Raw genomic sequence first — 21,043 nt, 5'->3', positions numbered from 1 at the left:
CAGCAATTTCTAGCTCTTTTCCTAATACAAAGTAATTCTTAGAAGTTACTAGACAGCTTTTCATGCTCTGAAGCAACAAGGATTCCTTGCTTTTACTGTGATTCAAGAGAGGGGACATTACTGGACTAATAATGTTCCAGCACTGGGCTAGGGGTCACTGTGCTGTTGGAGGCAGATTAGACGTAAGCAGGGTGGATAAAAATCAGTGATTTAAAAAAATCCAATCTGATTTTTATTTAAATGAAATACATTTTTTTTCTTTTAAAAAGCAACCCATTTAAAATTAAATTTTGAAATTCTGACAGCACAAGTTAAGGCCTAAACTTATTATAATGTATTAAAAATCATTGAAATGAAATAAAAATAATAATATTCAAGCAGCATATGTTTGCTGCCACATTTTAAAGAAAGTCAGATCAGGGAACTAGAGGAAGTCACTGGCTAAGCACCAGGAACCCGAGCTTGTTGAAATGCTAAACCAGCTTTTCACAACAGGGGTCATAGGTGCTGGAGCTAGGGGTGCTGGAGGTGCTACCACATCTCCTGGCTTGAAGTGGTGTTTCCATCAGATACAGGGTTTACAGTTTGGTTCAATGGCTCTCAGCACCGCCACTATAAAAATTGTTCCAGCACCCCTGGCAGAGGTCTCTTCTGTAGGTGCAGACTGAACATTTTCTTCATTTCAGTTTATTCAACTAGTCCAGTGAAATTACTAGTTCATTTGAAGTCGAGAAACAAATTTGGAGGGAAAAGGCAGCAAAGCTTGTTTTCCTCTTCCAATCTATGAATAAAACTGAGTGTGAAAGGAGAGCTACTAGTTCTAAAATCTTGAAGGACGTGGTGACAACAATCAGATCAGTTCACTAACTTCCTTTGTTTAATTCATAAATAAATGCAGAACATGTTTTGATAATTTTTTTCACTTTTGTATCTATCACATTTAAAGTAGTTTTATTTAACTAATAAAAACACATTGAAAATGCTTTTTGTGCATTTTAATTGAATTCCAAATTTCCATCAAAAGGCAGCTTGACCCAGATCATGACTAAAAAGATAATCGTCTTCTAGTAAATAAGAAATACATTTAACATTTTCTAACACAATAAAAAATGTAAAAATTAACAATCGGAATAAATGTATGTTAAACTATAAAACTACTTAAATAAATGTGTATAGCCATAGTGGTGTCATGTATCACGGGACAGCCATGTTAGTGTGTATCCACAAAAACAACAAGGAGTCCGGTGGCACCTTAAGGGCTAACAGATTTATTTGGGCATAAGCTTTCGTGGGTAAAAAACCCACTTCTTCAGATGCATGGAGTGAAAGTTACAGATGCAGGCATTATATAATGATACATGAAGAGAAGGGAGTACTCCTGAAGAAGTGAGGCTTTTTACCCATGAAAGCTTAAGCCCAAATAAATCTGTTAGTCTTTAAGGTGCCACCGGACTCCTTGTTGTTTTTATAGCCATAGTGTGTCCTTCTGGCTAGCAGATAGTAACAATTTGTACCAACCAATGAGAATCAACTTTTCTTTAGGAAAATAACTAAAAATTACAAATGCAAAACAAGATTAAAGTCTATTTAAATCAAAGTTTCCTGCCTGCGGATTTAAATCAATCCACCCAGGACATAAGACGAATGTGCTGTCCTTACTGGTCATTAAGGATCCCCTAGCAATTTTTGCAAGATTAGAGTGCAAGCCCTAGTGTCCTGCACAAACATCAATGTCAAAAACGACATCCTGCCTTCCAAAACTACCCTGGAAGATTTCGTGGCCGTGGTATTCTTTATTTCCTCTTCTGAACTATTGTATGGTGTTGCTGTTGTATCCTACGGGTGATTGTGTTTCAGTGGGGTACAGTCCACCAGATCTCTCACATTTATGAGAGAATGCCAGCTCTAGCATCTCTGCAGAATTCAACCATGGTAGAATGGCCTAGGGAAAGAGACTGCCTCTTTGGTAACCAGATCCCAAATTGTTAAGGGCTTTGTAAGCAGGGCCGGCGCAACCCATTAGGCGATCTAGGTGGACGCCTAGGGCGCTGACATTTGGGGAGCGGTGACCGTGGCGGCCGAACATCCGGCCACCGCGGTCGTCGTCGGTATTTCGGGGGCAGGACCTTCCGCCGCCTCTGTTGGGGGTGCCATTTTGGGGGCGGGACCTTCCGCCGCCTCTGTCGGGGGCGCCATTTTGGGGGCGGGACCTTCCGCTGCCTAGGGTGCCAAAATGGCTGCCGGCGCTCCTGTTTGTAGGTTAACATCAGCACCTTGCATTCCATCTGGAAAATTATCGGCAGCCAGTGCTGATCCTGATGTAATGTGCTTAAGAAAGCCGCATTCTGAACTAACTTCAGCTTCGGAAGGGTCCCAAAGTGCAGCCCCCGACAGAGAACATTACAACAAATCTAACTCTGAGGTGACAAAGGCCCTGTATAACTGTACTAAAGCACAACACCTCTGCCTTCGCTTCTGTCTCTGGTTTGTGCAGGTGTATGGGAGGGGAGTAATGGAATTAAGGAGGAGGAGGATGGAAACAAATGCATTTTGGGAATTTTTTTATCATCTTTTTATTGCACATTGCACTCTTAGTAAGTGCATAGGACAACACATACAGCTGTTGCACAGAACACTATCAACGGCAGGCCTGAAAGGTAGACCCATAACAATGCATTATGCAGTGACCTCACGTCTTTAACGAACTTAAGTGCCTGTGATCCAATAAACTGAGGGGAAACAGAGATTTGTCTGAGCACAGGAACAGCAGGTCATGATTCAGTGTGAAATCCCAACAGATCAACCTACCCCAATGGCTGTGGGGTGCGGCACTTGGAAAAGAGATCAGGCCAGTTATGTTTAAATCAGGGATCTCAAACTCAATTTACCTTAGGGCCAGGGCCAGTCCTCAAATCCTCCCAGTAGGCCAATAATGTCACTGAAGATGGTGTTCAGAAAAGAAAACGTTTATACTGTATTTTTTATTTTGAATTTCTTAGAAATAATAAAACTGTCATACAACTTTATACAATTCTTCGCCTGCCAGAGAGTTTTTAGTGTTTGCCAGACACCTGGCAATGCTTCAGTTCTGTCAGTTTGTTGATGTTTGGCCTCAGTGACTGAGCAATTGAAACCTTCAGGATTGCAGCAAGGTGTGCATCAGATAGTTGTGTTCGGTATTTTGACTTGTTTATATTCATCGTTGAACAGAGTGACGCTGCCTCCATGGCTGACTCTGCCCAGCAACTAATGATGGTATCTCTGTTCCTCTTCCCCAGCCAATGGGAACTGCAGGGGGAGGCACATGCAGTAGACATTGCCAGCAGCGTCTGCCTGTGTCTCTCCCCCGCAGGCTGCAGTGGGGAGGTTCTCGGGCCACAGATGGCCTGTGGGCTGGGACTTTGAGACCCCTGGTTTCAATGATGATAATTTTTTGCAGCAGCATTCAATGAAGGCTGCCATACAAACAAACAGGCTAAGATGAGGGAAGGTAACAAACAAAGGAAAGCAGTGAGAGAAACTGGAGACGATACACCGCTGCTGTTTAACAGAGCACAGTAACCGCTCATGACACTTGTTTGAAGTCATAGAATATCAGAGTTGGAAGGGACCTCAGGAGGTCATTTAGTCCAACCCCCTGCTCAAAGCAGGACCAATCCCCAGACAGATTTTTGCCCCAGATCCCTAAACAGCCCCCTCAAGGATTGAACTCACAACCCTGGGTTTAGCAGGCCAATGCTCAAACCACTGAGCTATCCCCCCTAATTTCTTTACTTTCGTCCAGGAAGTAAAGAAGACAGGCACGATAGAAAATGCAACGGGCATTTAGGAAGAAGGAATGGGATCAGATCAGGACACTAGGGCAAACATCTATTACAGTATGTGTCAAGGGATTTAACAGCACTTCGTATTTTTTAGGCAATGTATAAACATGAAACAATTCGCACACCATCCCTGTGCGGTGGATACATAGTGTTCTTATTTTACAGAGAGGGAAACGGAGACAAGAGAGCTTATGTGACTTGTCCTAAGTTGTTAGAGTCAAAAGTGAAATTTTGGAATTCCCAACTGTCATACTCAGTCCATCTAAATATTGCCTAGCCTTGACCCTGTTTCCTTGGGGCATCTGACAGAGTCCCTGCCACACACAGCAACTTTGTGATGTAATATGATGACATGGCTCTGGCCCATTATGATGCATCATCATCATCATATCACAACACACTGGCACATGCAACCGATCTTACCAAATGAAGGGCTTCTTGCAGCTCCAAAACTTGGTTTTGGACCATTTAATATAGTCTAAGTTGGCCTGCAGGATACTGGATCAGCCCAATGAAATCTGAAAGTGAAAGCTGAAGCTAGACAAATTCACAGTGGAAATAAGGTACCGTATACATTTTTAACAGTGGGGATAATTAATAATTGGAGTAATTTACCAAGGTTTGTGGCTTTTAAAATCAAGATTGGATGTTTTTTAAAAGATATGCTCTCTATAGCCTTACAGATATATGGGTGAATTAATTGATTACTGATTAATCTCTTAGGGTTCTCAACATTTCTCTTTCTCATCCCCACCCCAAATGCTATAAAAACTCTACAGCCCACCTGTGCCAAAACAACTGTTTTTCTGCATATAAAACTCAGGGCTGGTGTTAGGGGACAGCAAGCAGGGCAGTTGCCCGTGACCCCACACCACAGGGAGCCCCGCAAAGGTAAGTTGCTGGGACTTCAGCCCCACCACAGTGGCCTTAAGCTTTGGCTTTCTGCCCTGGTCCCCAGACAGTTTAACGCTGGCTATGCTTCGTGGACCCCCTGAAACCTGCTCGCAGCCCCCCCCCCAGGGGGCCACAGATCCCCCCCCAGGGTTCCCTGGTTGAGAACCAATGTCTTAGATTGCATTGGTTAAAGATTTAGTCTCCTGAGAGTTACAGCAGCAAATTAGTTTTAAGAGACCCTAAGAGCAAATGAGAAACAATTCCTGTTTATTACAGTTTCCCTTATTAACAAATTCACTAAGCAGATAAAAAGAATCCAACAAATACTAAAAATACAGCAGCAGATAGAGAGAGAGTGTGAAGTGTTTAACCCTATGACCGGTATCACACTCATCTCCTGCTGGGAGACCCCTCTCTCTTCCCCCCGCAGTGTCCGTCATTATTCTCCTCATCATCGTCATCATCCATGGTTGTCATCCTGGCATGTCCCCGGGCGTTTCTTCCCCCTAGCATGCAGGCCGGGCAACACCTTTTATTCTGAGAAACACTTATGCCTACTAAGGCTCATACGTATGCATAAGGTGGTCAACCCCTTTTTCCTTACCTGTACTTCCACACCCCATGAATTTTGGGGTGCTTTTCTTTTCATAGGTTGTGCTCTTTGTTCCCCTTATTCTCATTAGCATCTACATATGCATGTCCCCATGGTAACCTGAAGTGACAGCAGAATTTCTCATGATGTTACGATTGAGTGACTTGCAGTCTAGACAGGTATATTGTGGCATATTTTCCCAACCATCACCCATTAGCATATTCTTTACAGTAAGCTTGTAACTTTACTGTTACAGGGTCATTCCTGGGTCACCTACTTATGTCACCCTCTTTAGGCCCAAAGACTAACATGGCTAAGATGAAATCTTACAGACTTCAGCCTACAAACTTTGCGTTATAGCCTTACTTTGCTTATATACTTAATACACACTCATCACTTATAAATGCTTGTCAACCTTATACTCATCTGATCCTATCCTGCTTAAACCTATCCATCATACATTAATTAATTACACTTATCCACAACAATAAATGCTCAATTAAATTCTTAAGAGATAATTGGCTGCTTTCAGTTCACACAGGAATTCTTTTGATAAAGTTCTATGTTCTGTGTTATATAAGAGGTCACCGGAGGAGCTCTGCAAAGCAATTAATCAAATGAAGAACAATAAAGCACCAGGTCCTGATGACGTACCAGCTGAAGGACTCAAAGTGGGGGGAGAAACACTAACTAGCTTCATTTCCTGCTCCTCAAAATCTGGCGCACCAAAGAAATCCCCGCTGACTTACGTAACACTAGCATTGTCACCATTTTCAAAAAGGGAGACAGGGCCGACTGTGGCAACTATCGAGGCATTGCTCTCCTCTCCATTGCTGGGAAGATTCTTGCTAGAACCTTACTGAATCGCCTGCTCCCTGTTGCAGAGGAAGTACTTCTAGAGCCCTAGTGCGGCTTCAGACCATAATGAGGTACCACTGACATGATTTTCACAGCCAGGCAGATTCAGGAAAAATGTCAAGAACAACACCTGGAGCTGAATATGGCCTTTATCGATCTGACCAAAGCCTTCGACTCTGTCAACCGTGAGGCTCTGTGGAAAATCATGTCAAAGTTTGGCTGCCCAAGCAAATGTATCACCGTTGTAAGACTCCTTCACAATCAGATGACTGCCTCCATCCTGTGCAGTGGCTCTACCTCTGAGCCCTTTGTCATCTGAACTGGCATGAAACAAGGTTGTGTAATGGCATCCATGCTTTTCTCCATTTTTTTAGCAGCTATGAAAACGTTAACCCCAAACCGTCTACCACTGGGCATTGGCATCCCATATCAGACTGACGGCAACCTCTTCAGCCTTTCTCGTCCCTGTGCCAGAACTAAAGTAATATCGGCAACAATAACCAAACTCCAGTACGCAGATGATTCTCCTGTAGTTGCACACTCAAAGGAGGATCCACAAACAGCCCTTTGTTGCTTTTCTGAAGCTTACAAAAGTCTAGGGCTAAATCTGAACATCGGCAAAACAAAAGTTCTCCACTGGCCAGCTCCCGGTCAAGGAAAATCTATATCGACAAAGAAGAGCTGGAAAATGTAGAACACTTTGCCTATTTTGGCAGCCATCTCTCACAGAGGACAGACATAGACGTCAAGATTCAGCACAAAATTCACTGTGCCAGCCTTGCCTTTGGCAGATTGTCTCTCCAGGTGTTCAGCCATCACAACATCAGAAAACACACTAGACTTTTAGTTTATAAAGCGGTGGTAATCCCAACTCTCCTCTATGGCTGTGAGACTTGGGTGACCTATAGAAAGCACCTGAAAAATCTGGAATGCCAGCACCAGCACTTTCTTCGGAAGATCCTCAACATAAAGTGGGAGGATCGTTGCAGTAATGTCAGTGTCCTCACAGATGCCAACATCTTCAGTGTTGAGTCCTTGATTATCCAGCACCAGCTGAGGTGCACCTGCCTGATGCGTGTACAGCAATTGTTTTGGTAAGCGTACCACTCACCGAAGGAGAAGAGAAACAGGAAAGCCAAAAGAAACACTTTAAAGGCATTCTCAAGATAAACATCAAGAGATGTGGCATCGACACCACACACTGGGGGACAGTCGCCCAGGATAGGGTTAACTGGCGAAGACTTGTCAGAGAAGGAATGTTCTCTTTTGAGGAAAATCGCCTTGCCATGGCCTCAGAAAGACACCAGAAAAGAAAGGACAGGCGACTGTCATGCAGCAATTGTGGCCCAACCCTGGCTTCCAAAGCCACCTGCAATGTTTGCTAACAAGCCTGCAGCTCAAGGATCGGACTCCTCAGTTACCAAAGGACCCATAAAAAATAAAACCTGTGAAAGTAATCATCTTCGACCATGAGGGATTGCCGCCGCAGCTGCCGATGACAAGAGGTCAGGCTAGATGATCAGATTGGCACCCTTTGGCCTAGGAATTTAGGAATCTATGACATCTGGACAGTCTAGAGAAAAAAAAATTGGGTTAAATAACAGTCCCAAGAATTAGCCACATTTTGGAGGAAACAGTCCTGAACTAAGTGATCATATGCTGGCCAGCAAGGGCAATCTGCAAGGGAAGAGAAGATACATGCGCCTGAACTCCAAAGATCCCAATGGCATTTTAAGAATTAATTAACCCCAATTCCTGTGTAAGTGAAAGCACTCTGTGCTGGAGTGGCATTGCAGAGGACCATCCAGGCTGTCAGCTTTCTGGATTGTACTCTAGTACTGACCACAGCAGCCTAATTGGAGACTCTCTTCCCCACAACTGAAATCCCTGGGCACAAACAAGCCAAACACCGTGTATTGTAATCTCCACTTATTTATAACTCAGTAAAGGATGTTTGGGCGTTGTGCCGCAGAAGCAATACAAGACGGTAAAACCCAGTAGCCTACAATTATAGACAGCGATGGCTGGGATTGACTGTCAGCGCTTCTCTGGTGTCCAGTGGTCAGCAGCATAGGGTTTGAATTCCAAAGATGCCAGTGACTCACCGGCTAATTATAATATTACTCAAACTATTTATATTTGACACTGCAACATGCCCTGGAAGCCGGGAAGAGGAGCATGCATACCAGGGCTCCTTGAGGAGAAAAGCCACAGCCGGCTGATCCAAAGTTGACTGCAGTGCAACGTTGTTCATCTCATTGTTCAGGGGGTCCTGGTGTGACATCTGTTTTTAACCGCCCTTTGCACTCCGCATTGGAAATTGCCGATATCCTAGTCGTCTTAGGCAATCCCCTGGGGAGGCAAGTGGGATACACTAGAATAGCGACGGAGGTCTGTAACAGATCCCTGGCTGCAGAAAGTCGATGCACAAACACAATGGTTGGCAGCTACACCACACATATGTGGCAAGGAGGTAGCTAGCAATTTATATAGGCACTGTCCAGTCTGTTTCCCCTTCCCTCTCCCCACCCACTGTTATACCTATAATAGGTCATGGTAGACGGTGTGTCGCACCAGATGTAATCACTAACCACTTATTTACTAACCCGTAGCTGATCTGAATATTCCAGCGTAAAACTTGGAATGTAAAGAGCTTTGAAGTGATAGGATGGATCTCCACCAGATTTGCCAACATTTGGGGACCTTTTAATATCCTCTCCTCTCCTGAAAACCATGCAAGGTAGGGAAATAATAGTCACATTTTACAGATGAGGCAACTGAGGCACAAATGCGACATCCCCAAAATCACACAGTGAAGCAGGGTGTGTCTAGACTGCCGTCATTGGGTGTAATTGCAGCTTGAGCCGACACACCTGCTCAGGCCCCGGAACGGTGAAGCTGCAGCAGCACCAACATCAGTCCAAGCTGTTCAAACCAACCCAGAATGCTGGGTAATTACCATGGCTTCACTGCTCTAGATACAAGCTAGCTTGGATAGGTCATTCTGAGAAGCAGTCGCACCCAGGGACTGGAGTCTAGACATACCCTAAGTGACACAGCTGCAACTGCCAGGTTCTTACCTTCCCTCTCCCTGCCCCCCTGGGTCCAATTGTGCAAACTTTACTTACATTGATGACTTCAATGGGACTACTTACCTGAGTGAGGGCTTACCAATGTGGGTAAAGTTTATCTAACTGGACCCTTAGTATGCATCAGTGTACTATACAGATAGGCAGCAGGAAAGCAACACTCAAAGACACTCATAAACAAGGGGAATTAGTATTGCAGTTATTTATGTGCCTGCTAGGATTGAATTCATTGTCCAGGAAGGAACCCCAGTATGTTTAATAATAGAATCTCAAGGTTGTAAGGGACTCAGGAGGTCATCTAGTCCAACCCCCTGCTCAAAGCAGGACCAATCCCCAGACAGATTTTTGCCCCAGATCCTAAATGGCCCCCTCAAGGATTGAACTCACAACCCTGAGTTTAGCAGGCCAATGCTCAAACCACTGAGCTATCCCTCCTTCCAAATTGCAGGCGGGGAGTCAGAAAAAGGAACAGTGACCCATTGCCGCCCGGTTTCAAACCAGTGACATTGTGCGTGTGAGGTGAACGTGATCACGACTACACTACAGGGCTTTTGAATAATAGCTCAGAGTACATGAAAGGAGGTCCTCTGGTAGTGGCAACTGAATCCCAGCACTGCATGGATTCCAATTCTTTATTCAGACACAAGGAATGCATCAACTATCCAGGGATATTCACACTACATCAGTATTCAGGTCTATGTGGATCGTAAAAAAAACAAAAAACTATTTCCTGGAAACCAACTGTAATTGCATACTAACAAACCAAACACATCCATGTCTTCACCTGGGCTTGGCTAGCTGCTGGGCCCATGTAATGAAAAGTGAAAGCAGGTATTCCCAAAGATAAATTAGATGGGCCAGTGTGAATGGCTTTCATATGACCTGCTTCATTGTATCGTTACATGACAGGATTACCGCTAACATAATCCTGATGTGTCCATCATCCTGATATCTCAGAACCAACAAAACTAAAGCAAACACTCTAGTTCGAAAGAGTGCGTTCTTCACCCTTTCTCGTGTTAGCCTTACCCAAAGCCCATTGAAGTTATTGGGAGTCTTTCCACTGACTTCAATGGGCTTTGGATTAGGTCTGTTATGAAACATACTACTCCTGGAGCTTTCTGTGTAGCAGTGTTTCTCTACACCACAAGCAGTCAGATCCTATGAAGCTAGGCCCCAAAATGTAGCTTTTCTCAAACACCCTCAATAGTCACTTATTGAAAACAAACAATACAAATATAAAATAAGTCATGCAAGAAAACACTAGAGACTGTGGCTATGGGTGCAGAATTCCTTGATTCCGCACCTTTGCTTTGTCTACCTGCAAAAAACTCCACCCAATCTGCTACTCTTCTTTGGCTGTCTCCGTTACTCTGCCTGCATGCCCTCCACACCAAAAAGAGAGGTTTTTTCCCAAACTGTCATATTAATATTGTGATACATGTGTATGCTATAGCGCCATCTATCTGACTTCTAGGGGAATTCAAACCACCACAAATCGAATGGAATCCAAACCACGCTTTTAAACTATAGAAACTAATTAAAATTGGCATCTACTATAAATAGTTCTGGTAAGTTCAACCGGCACAAGCCTATCTGGCCTACAAGAACATCAAAGAAATAACTAACTCCTGTTTAATCTTGTTTCACTGGAGCAGGAAAGAAGCAGAAAGGAGGTTAGCGGCATCAAGCCAAATGTCCATCATTCAGAAAATGCAGAATGCCCTCAACGTAGAAAAGCCTTTTGTGACAAGGGAAAGAGTTGAATGTTAAAACCAACTTTGAATGTGTCTCAATATGCCACTAGCAACCGCCTGAAAACTGAGGGGTAAATGAATAAGAGGGAATGAATAGGCTGAAAGAGATAAATAGACCAATACAATAAATAGAATGGAGTGTTAGGAATATGGGATCAAGTGATGAAATATGCTGCCTTGGAAACAATTTTGTGGTCTTATTTCCTGTTGTTACAGAAAGCTGGCTATTCCATTAAAGCAACCCTTTCCTCTATATTGTATGATTCTCTGGCTCCATCTCTTCTCCATTACCTGTTTGCTCATGGCTTTGAATCCTGCTTTTCTTATACTGTCTCTTCAGTCTCAGCCACTCACTGCTTTTGCTTTCTCCTCATTTGTCCAGCACCATTCTCTCCACTTTTATCTGCTAGTGCTACAGATCTGCCTCTCCCTCTCTTTTGCTGAGGCTTCAGGCAGATGATCTAGAAGAACAGGCTTCAGTGAATGAGCATCTCCAGTTTAGAGAGACGGAGATGAACAGGTCATCTTCTGGGCATACATTAGCGATAGGCCTCAGCCAGAATTACTGATTCTCACATTTCCATACTTGCTGACGCTGGAATTCAGCTCAAAATCCAGACTTTCTAGTTGTAGTTTGGAGGTTGTTCTGCAATGGTAGGACCCCCTAATGTTTGCTATGTGATACAGCAGAAAAACCAGAACATTCAATTGACCATAAACAAAAGGGAAACTGGCCCATCCAGTGCGTCTGACGAAGTGGGTATTCACCCACGAACGCTTATGCTCCAATACATCTGTTAGTCTTAAAGGTGCCACAGGACTCTCTGTGGCCCATCCAACTGCACCTTCCGACTGGAGGAAATGGTGCAAAGTAAACAATTAGTGTGAATGGTGGCTCCTGGTGATACAGCTGAAGAATGTTGTAATATTGTTACAAACCTACGGCCATCTAAGTTCCTGCCTCCTTGTACCATGGGTGGGGAGTCCTTGTACAAAGTATTGGGACTACAGGACAGTAGCTTGCCTGATCCTTGTTTCTTACAGTAGGGTGGGATTTTTAAAAGTGCTCAGAATGAACGTGACCCTCCCCCACTGAAGTCATTGGTAAAACTCCTTATGGCTTCAGTGGAAATAGAGTTAGGTCAGCTCGAAGCACACATGAAAACCCAACTGTAGTATGTATGGAAACAAGGGCAAGAGGCAATTGGTTAATAGCAAGAGGCTATGTTAACGAATCCTAGTCTATAGTGCACTCCCCAGGCACTTACATCCTCTGGCTTTTATATAAGGAATTCAAATGTTAAAAAACTCCTTACAAGTTACTTGTAAATATCAGCAAATTGGTTTAAAAATGATTTATGCAAATTAGCTCTTTAAATGCTTTGCATGAAATGCCCTTGATTCCCCCCTCCCCTCACCCCCACACACACTCAAAAGATGGCAACCCTAAATGGGGCCTATACTGTTTTGGGAGACAGTCAGAGAAGCTGCTGTTGGCTAAAGGTGCTGAATCAAAGTGCTTAGCTGGATTTCTGAAAGTGGAATTAATTATCGGTGTGAAGCGGCTGCTTTTTGCTGTCTTTGCTGAGGAGTTGAAATACTAGTGAATAAGATAACTTGTGAATTCTGGGTGTTTGTCTGTCCTCTCAATTTGACAATTACTCCAGAAATAGAAGGTATCAGAGGGGTAGCCATGTTAGTCTGAATCTGTAAAAAGCAACAGAGGGTCCTGTGGCACCTTTGAGACTAACAGAAGTACTGGGAGCATAAGCTTTCGTGGGTAAGAACCTCACTTCTTCAGATGCAAGTAATGGAAATCTCTAGAGGCAGGTATATATCAGTGTGGAGATAACGAGGTTAGTTCAATCAGGGAGGGTGAGGTGCTCTGCTAGCAGTTGAGGTGTGAACACCAAGGGAGGAGAAACTGTTTCTGTAGTTGGATAGCCATTCACAGTCTTTGTTTAATCCTGATCTGATGGTGTCAAATTTGCAAATGAACTGGAGCTCAGCAGTTTCTCTTTGGAGTCTGGTCCTGAAGTTTTTTTGCTGTAAGATGGCAACCTTTACATCTGCTATTGTGTGTCCAGGGAGGTTGAAGTGTTCTCCTACAGGTTTTTGTATATTGCCATTCCTGATATCTGACTTGTGTCCATTTATCCTCTTGCGTAGTGACTGTCCAGTTTGGCCAATGTACATAGCAGAGGGGCATTGCTGGCATATGATGGCATATATAACATTAGTGGACGTGCAGGTGAATGAGCCGGTGATGTTGTAGCTGATCTGGTTAGGTCCAGTGATGGTGTTGCTGGTGTAGATATGTGGGCAGTTGCTTTTGACTGCCAGAAAGACATGGGGAAACTGAGGTACTGATCGGATAAGCAAATTGTCGGTGCTCAACGTAACAGGGCACTTTCTGGACGGGAATAGAATTTAGGAGTTCCTAGTTCCATGCTCAATCCCCTGGAACACAGTACAGTGCCTGAATATAAACTTTTATTAATAAAACCCCTCCAAATAACTGGAGAAATCTATATTTGCTAATTCTTGCATCTTCCTTGGTAGATTAATAGAAGCTCATCAGCAAAGAAACATTGCAGTTGAGCAGTTCCAATCCTTCACACTCTGCAAATGAAGGAAGATAGTGACTGTGGGCCATGATTTAGGGTACTGCCAGGCTACATTTGGTCCTCAGACCACAGACTGGGCACCTCAGTTATAAAAGGAAGTGCTCTTGAATATTACAACTAGGACAAAGTGAACGGTGCCCCATGCCACAGTTTGGCTGCTTTCTTCCTGCAAGAGCTGAGTAAGACTGTGCTGTCTGCAGGGCCAGTGCAAGGATATTTCGCGCCCTAGGCAAAACTTCTACCTTGTGCCCCCCCCTCCACTATTTTGGGGGGGGGGGGGGCTGGTCCCAGGCCTCCGTGGCGGCGGGGGGCAGGGGGGCTGGCCACTTCCTGTGGGAAGTGGAGTGACCCGACCCCAGCCTGCTCCGCTCCCCTGGCTCCCAGCCGTGCCACCGGCAAGTGTGGGGGGACAGTTCCCCCCTCCCCCCAAGCCTGGGAGCCAGGGGAGCGGAGCAGGCTGGGGCTGGGTCGCTCCACTTACCATGCGGTGAGTACAGGATCGGGCCTGACTGCAGTCTTCAGGGGAGTGGGGGCAGGGCTGGAGCGGGGCTGGGGCCATGGGGCGGGGCTGGGGCGGAGCGGAGCGGGGCTGGGGCCATGGGGCGGAGCAGGGGCCATGAGGCAGGGGCAGGGAGCCCCCCCGCAGCAGCTCCGCGCCCTGCGGTGCCTCCCTGCAGCAGTTCCCCACCCCCCTCCACCCGGGGAGCCCCCCCTGCGGCAGCTTCCCGCCCCAGCTCACCCCCGCTCCGCCTTCTCCCCTGAGCATGCCGGCGCCGCTCCACTTCTCCCGCCTCCCAGGCTTGCCGAACCAATCAGCCATTTCGCACGGCAAGCCTGAGAGAGGAGGAGAGTTAGAGCGGGGGCGGTGTGCTCAGGGGAGAAGATGAAGCGGAGGTGAGCTGGGGTGGGGAGCAGTTCCCCTGCACGCCCCCCCGTTACTTGCTGCGGGCAGCCCTCCCCACACTCCCCTGCTCCAGCTCACCACTCCACAGCCTCCCCTGAGGGCGCTTTTTGATGCCCCTAACCACTTGGCGCCCTAGGTGGCCGCCCAGTTCGCCTAGTGGTTGCACCGGCCCTGGCTGTCTGCATCCAGAGTAACGGGCTGCTTCCTGTAAAGAGTTATTACTGCAAATAAAGAGACATTGGGCTGATTTGATCAGTAGAGCAGCGCCTAAGAAATTACTTTCCTAGTCAAGTTTGTCATTGTGAAACAGAGCCTTTCTTTCAGGTCATTGTTCTCATGTTATTGGTCTGACCAGGGTACACTGCTTTTCATGAGACTGAATCAGGTTAGATGTTTTCAGTAGCCTCATGTTTTAGTGGCCATAATGAAGTAGGCTCCTGATGATCAAAGAGTATTATCCATCTCATTAGCTGCCAAATTTATAGCATTGCTGATTAAATGGCTCAGAGTCAGAAGCCATCCAGCTAATCACATCTGTGCTGATGGTGGCAAGCCACCAGTAATGTATCCATGCACTATGCTATGCAAGAATGGAGTATGCTTGCCTGTTCTACTCATGAAAAAGGTCAGAAAGCTAATAGATGTGTCTGAGAGCTGTATAATTCTCTTCCAGGACTTGGTTTGTGCCTGCTAAGAACAGCCCTACACCGCATGACTCATTCATCTCCAGAGGAAGCTCAAGGAAGCCAGGAGACACTTGCTGGCTCTCAAGGGAAGTTTCATACTTCTCCATCCCTCACCACTCTGGAGCCAGTTAATCCTGGTGTTTTGTAGAGCGGACCAGAGAGTTGTAGCTTGAGCGGAGGTCTGAACCTACAGCCCCAAGCTGTCCTCTCTCTGTCTCTGCACTGGATCTAGAGCCAGCAAAGGGATGGATTCATTCCAGAGTGCTTCCAGACACACAAAGTAAACAATCTGGGGAAGAAATTGAGAAAATATATATTTTTCTTCTTCATTTAAAAATTATCATAGGTGTTACATGTACCTGCAAAATTTTCATTTGAAAATGTGATGGGTCTCTTTAAAGGGGGGTTATGTAGCAAATGGATGGGTTAGTTAAAAATAAACCCCTTAATACCTGCTATTCCGATCTTAAACTTACCAATTTATTAGTTGAAAACTATGATGGGAAACCACACAGCAGAGCCTCCTTAAAAAAGCTTGATTCTTTTTGAAAGTTATACCCCACAGGATCTTTACTAATATGCTTTGAAGCACCATAAAAATATAATTTCAACTACGGTCGTCATGGTAAATGAACAAAGTATTTTTTGCTAAGCGAGATTGATTTTGTTTCACTGTTTGTTCATTTCCTCGTTAATTCTCCAAAATAAAAGTAATTCGCAATGCACCAATCTTTAGTGTGAATTTGTGAGATTCTGCAGTAATTTATCTGCATGCTGTACAATAACAAATTATGATCATTAGGTTCTATTTGCAAAGTAGCTTTAACAAGCTTGCTTATCTGCTTCATTGTATTATTTTATTAGCGTAAGCAGCTCTGATCCTGCTCTCTTTTAGGGATTTCAGCAAGATGAAGTGATTGATTGAATATGACACTTTGTTTGCATCGACTCTAACAGTTTGAAAGCCATAAACAATCCCTCAAGATAAGGATGGTTGCTTGAGTTGTCAGGGAAAGATTAAAGCATGTTTGGCATCTGAGGCTAATGATGGAAATACTTAGGAGGAAGTTTTCATCACCATCACTTGTACCTACATAGCAGAGCATTTCCTACATGGTTTGAAAAGTCTGGCAGCTGATGCTGAATTGGAATTGTGTAGCAGCTTTGGCAGTGATCCAACCTGCCCCTTCACAAATTAGCTTTTGTGGACAGCTAACAAGCTTCCTTGCCAATCAATGCGAGCCATTTCTCACAGACAACACTCATGGTCCTTCCTCACGTCAGTATGTTTGGTGTAAATGAAAAATATGTGCTGCAGGGTGAAATGAGCTATCAGCAAGTTTGTATGGACAGGTCATGCTGGTTTTATATTACAGCCAGTAGGGAGCTTTCAAGTCCCTGGTTGTCTCTATTTGCTATAATTTATAGAAGCAATCATGGCTGATGACAGTATGTTAGAAGGTCTGTCAATGGAGTTGTCACCCAAGTGGTTATGGGATGAAGCCATGAGGCCCTGGAAGTATCTTAGCTGCCTTATTTAACCTCCTGATTGTCCAGTAGCAGAGTGGACAGGCGGGAAGGCTACTGAGAGCCAGGAAAACTCATGCAAGACAAAAGGATCAGCCATCTTGAAAAGGTGCCCCTCCTCCCCCACAACAGACAGCATACTTTAGGTTTATATTTTGCTGTCTCCTGCTACCTATAGCTCTGTCCTGGGTCTGGACTACACACAATTTTTGTTCCAATTTAACTACATTGGTTTAAAAACTGATGTCGTTAAATTGGTAGAAACACCTAGTGTACATTTATCATAATAAGCTATTCCAATATAAGCATGTCTAAATTGGTACAACTGCATCCACACAAAGGATTGCACCAATTTGTCTATGTTGGATTGGTTCTAAACTAGTATATTGGTACAGAAATCGGGTGGAGACAAGCCCTTGGACTAATTGCTCTCCAGTAAAAGGCTTCCCTAGATTTTATCTGTGCTGTTTATTTCTCCTCCTTAACTGTGTGACTCTCATGGATTAGTTGAATCTCATCTACTCCTAGGCGCTACGGGAATACAAATAATCATCATAAGTGCATGTAAAATGTCATTTTGATCTCTAAGGCACTTTGCAGTTTGATTTTTCTCTTCCTATGTGTTTATCACTCTGATTTTGGAGTAATTTGACAGACTAAATCATGCTGGAATTATGCGCAAACTTCTCCAAGTCGGAATTGGACCCATTTCTGAAGTGTGGCAGCCATGGTTGAACATAAACACCAGACCACAGTTTGAATGCTTGCCCCATTATTCTGCTGTTTGAAAGGTAGCCTGATCACAGTCTTGTCTTTACCATTTACTTTGGGACAGGGTTTGACCTGGTGGATTTGTTCAGCGTGAAGGAAATTTTTGGAAGGAAAGAAAATGGAATTCAGAGTTCTTATGTACGACTTGGAAGCTTCCCCATCGTGCAGAAAACTGAGTAAGTTTCCTGATCTTCTTTTCACTTGAGCCTCTGATATCTGTGATTTAGTTCTTTTAAGTTAACCCAGAGTCTTAGCGGATGTCCCGAGGCAGTGCATCTATAGGAAATGCATAAAGGAGTTTCTGCTGGCTTTGAGTTGTCCATTCAACTCTGCTGGCAATGCCCTGTCACAAGCCACCCTGGAGCCTAGGTTCTAACCCCATTAATCACCCCTGTCTAAAATAAGCGTTTGGTGGCACTTTCACCGAGGTGTGTATTTGCTAACCGCAGGAGACTGATTCCCAGTGGATGTAGTTATCAGGCAGCTAATACAGTTTCTTAACCTCCTAAAAGAATGAACAGCAGTTAATCCTCTGTCAACATGGATTCAGTTCTCAGGGGCTTTTATAACATGAGGCTGCCAGCTGTGTCACAGTCCATCAAAATGGGCTCTCTTCAACCTGTCATATCAGTTCTGCTAGCATTAGCCTTGAGAAGAACGAGTGCATAATTTCATTGAGTACCTATGGAACAATGGATTGAATTGTCATTGTTAACTTTTTTTTTGCAGTAAATAGAAGTGTGATCATTTTAAACTTAATATTAAAAAATCAATATTAATTATTTTCCTTCTTCTGGACAAGAGTTATTTTTCTAATCTGTTTTGACTCTTCTCCTTGGCTCGTTGCGTATTGGAAATACTTTGGCCATTTACATTTATTTGATTTCATAAGCTTGGTCATCCTGGAACCAACCTGGATTCATTCCCTCTCCACCCCATCCCCTAAAAAAAAAAAAAAGGAAAAAGTGAAAATATGACTACAGGAAAAAAGTTTAAAGTCTGCAAATTATGTCAAGTCTCAGGGCAAGTGAATTTAGGAATGGGGATAAATTCAGTGTACTAAATAAACCTTGGTCACTATGTGAAATGTATATATAATTGCTCTATGTATAATGGGACTGGACTAATTCTGTATGATTCAGGAAAATGAGAAAGGGATACAGAGTCTTTCACCTCTGCTGTGGCTTGTTTGTTTAAATCAGGGATAGGGAACCTATGGCACGCGTGCCAAAGACGGCACGCGAGCTGATTTTCAGTGGCACACACACTGCCCAGGTCCTGGCCACCGGTCCGGGGGGTGCTTGCATTTTAATTTAATTTTAAATGAAACTTCTTAAAGATTTTAAAATCTTTATTTACTTTACATACAACAATAGTTTAGTTATATATTATAGACTTATAGAAAGAGACCTTCTAAAAATGTTAAAATGTATTACTGGCACGCGAAACCTTAAATTAGAGTGAATAAATGAAGACTTGGCACACCACTTCTGAAAGGTTGCCGATCCCTGGTTTAAATCCTGCCTAAATTTGTCATGGTCCAGATTCAGCAGTCACTTAAGTACCTGCTTAGACTTAAGGGCATGAGTAATCACAGCCTTCTTTATCAAAGCACTTAAGCACGCAGGTTAAGTCTGACTTCAATAAGGCTAGGTCTACACTACCCGCCTGAATCGGCGGGTAGAAATCGACCTCTCGGGGATCGATTTATTGCGTCCCGTCGGGACGCGACAATCGATCCCCGAATCGGCGCTCTTACTCCACCAGCGGAGGTGGGAGTAAGTGCCGTCGACAGGAAGCCGCAGAGGTCGATTTTGCCGCCGTTCTCACAACGGGGTAAGTCGGCTGCGATACGTCGAATTCAGCTACGCTATTCACGTAGCTGAATTTGCATATCTTAAATCGACTCTCCCCTGTAGTGTAGATGTACCCTAAGACTTAAGCAAGTCTTTTTTTGTATTCAAGCGGAGTGCCCTAAGGGTCGGTCCTGTGGCAGTTTGGTTCAATATCTTCATTAATGATCTGGAGGATAGCGTGGACTGCACCCTCAGCAATTTTGCAGATGACACTAAACTGAGAGGAGTGGAAGATATGCTGGAGGGTAGGGAAAGGATACAGAGGGACCTAGACAAATTAAAGGATTGAGCCAAAAGAAATCTGATGAGGTTCAACAAGGACAAGTGCAAAGTCCTGCACTTAAGTTGGAAGGATCCCAAGCACTACTACAGACTAGGGACCGAGTGGCTAGGCAGCAGTTCTGCAGAAAAGGACCTAGGGGTCACAGTGGATGAGAAGCTGCATATGAGTCAACAGTGTGCCCTTGTTGCCAAGAAGGCTAACAGCATTTTGGGCTGTATAAGTAGGAGCATTGTCAGCAGATCGAGGGATGTGATCATTCCCCTCTGTTCAACATCGATGAGGCCTCATCTGGAGTACTGTGTCCAGTTTTGGGCCCCACACTACAAGAAGGATGTGGAAAAATTGGAAAGAGTCCAGTGGAGGGCAACAAAAATGATTAGGGGGCTGGAGCACATGACTTCTGAGGAGAGGCTGAGGGAACCTGGATTGTTTAGTCTGCAGAAGAGAAGAATGAGGAGGGATTTGATAGCTGCTTTCAACTATCTGAAAGGGGGTTCCAAAGAGGACAGATCTAGACTGTTCTCAGTGGTACCAGATGAAAGAACAAGGAGTAATGGTCTCAAGTTGCAGTGGGGGAGGTTTAGGTTGGATATTAGGAAAAACATTTTCACTAGGAGGGTGGTGAAGCACTGGAATGGTTTACCTAGGAAGGTGGTGGAATCTCCTTCCTTAGATGTTTTATAAGGTCAGGCTTGACAAAGCCCTGGCTGGGATGATTTAGTTGGGGTTGGTCCTGCTTTGAGCAGGGGGTTGGACTAGATGAACCTCCTGAGGTCCCTTCCAACCCTGATATTCTATGATCCTAAGTGCTATGCTTAGGGCCCTACCAAATTCATGGTCCATTTTGGTCAATTTCATGGTCATAGGATTTTAAAAATAAAAAAATTTCATGATTTGAGCTATTTAAGTCTGAATTTTCATGGTATTTAGTTGTAGGAGTTGTGAGGGGGGTCACAAGCTTATTTGGGGGGAGAGTTGTGGTACTGCTACCCTTAACTTCTGTGCTGCGGCTGGTGGTGGCGCTGCCTTCGGAACTGGGTAGCTGGAGATGGTGGCTTCTGGCCGGGAGCCCAGCTCTGAAGGCATAGGCACTGCCAGCAGCAGTGCAGAAGTAAGGACGGCATGGTATGGTATTGCCATCCATACTTCTGCGCTGCTGCCTGCAGAGCTGGGCCCTCAGTCAGCAGCCGCCACTCTGCAGCAGCACAGAAGTAAAGGTGGCATGGTATGGTATTGCCACCCTTAATTCTTGCTGGTGGGACACTGCCGTCAGAGGTGGGCAACACTGCTCTCCAGCTGCCCAGCTTTGAAGGCAGCACAGAAGTAAGTGTGACAATACCGCGACCCCCCTAACATAACCTTGCAATCCCCACTG

General features: G+C 44.6%; 1 protein-coding gene across 1 annotated transcript in view; it reads left to right on the top strand.

Annotated features, from left to right (window-relative positions):
- The window catches only part of COL22A1 (collagen type XXII alpha 1 chain), a 302,778-nt gene that overhangs the window by 97,159 nt on the left and 184,576 nt on the right, over nt 1-21,043 (top strand). Inside the window, exon 5 of the mRNA XM_034763665.1 lies at nt 17,594-17,705. Coding sequence (XP_034619556.1) covers nt 17,594-17,705 — 112 coding nt within the window. The remainder of the gene's footprint in view (nt 1-17,593; nt 17,706-21,043) is intronic.

Source organism: Trachemys scripta, chromosome 2, assembly GCF_013100865.1.
Source record: "Trachemys scripta elegans isolate TJP31775 chromosome 2, CAS_Tse_1.0, whole genome shotgun sequence".
Lineage (NCBI taxonomy): Eukaryota > Metazoa > Chordata > Testudines > Emydidae > Trachemys > Trachemys scripta.
The sequence above is the reverse complement of the archived record's forward strand: the minus strand, read 5'-3'. Positions and strand labels throughout refer to the sequence as shown.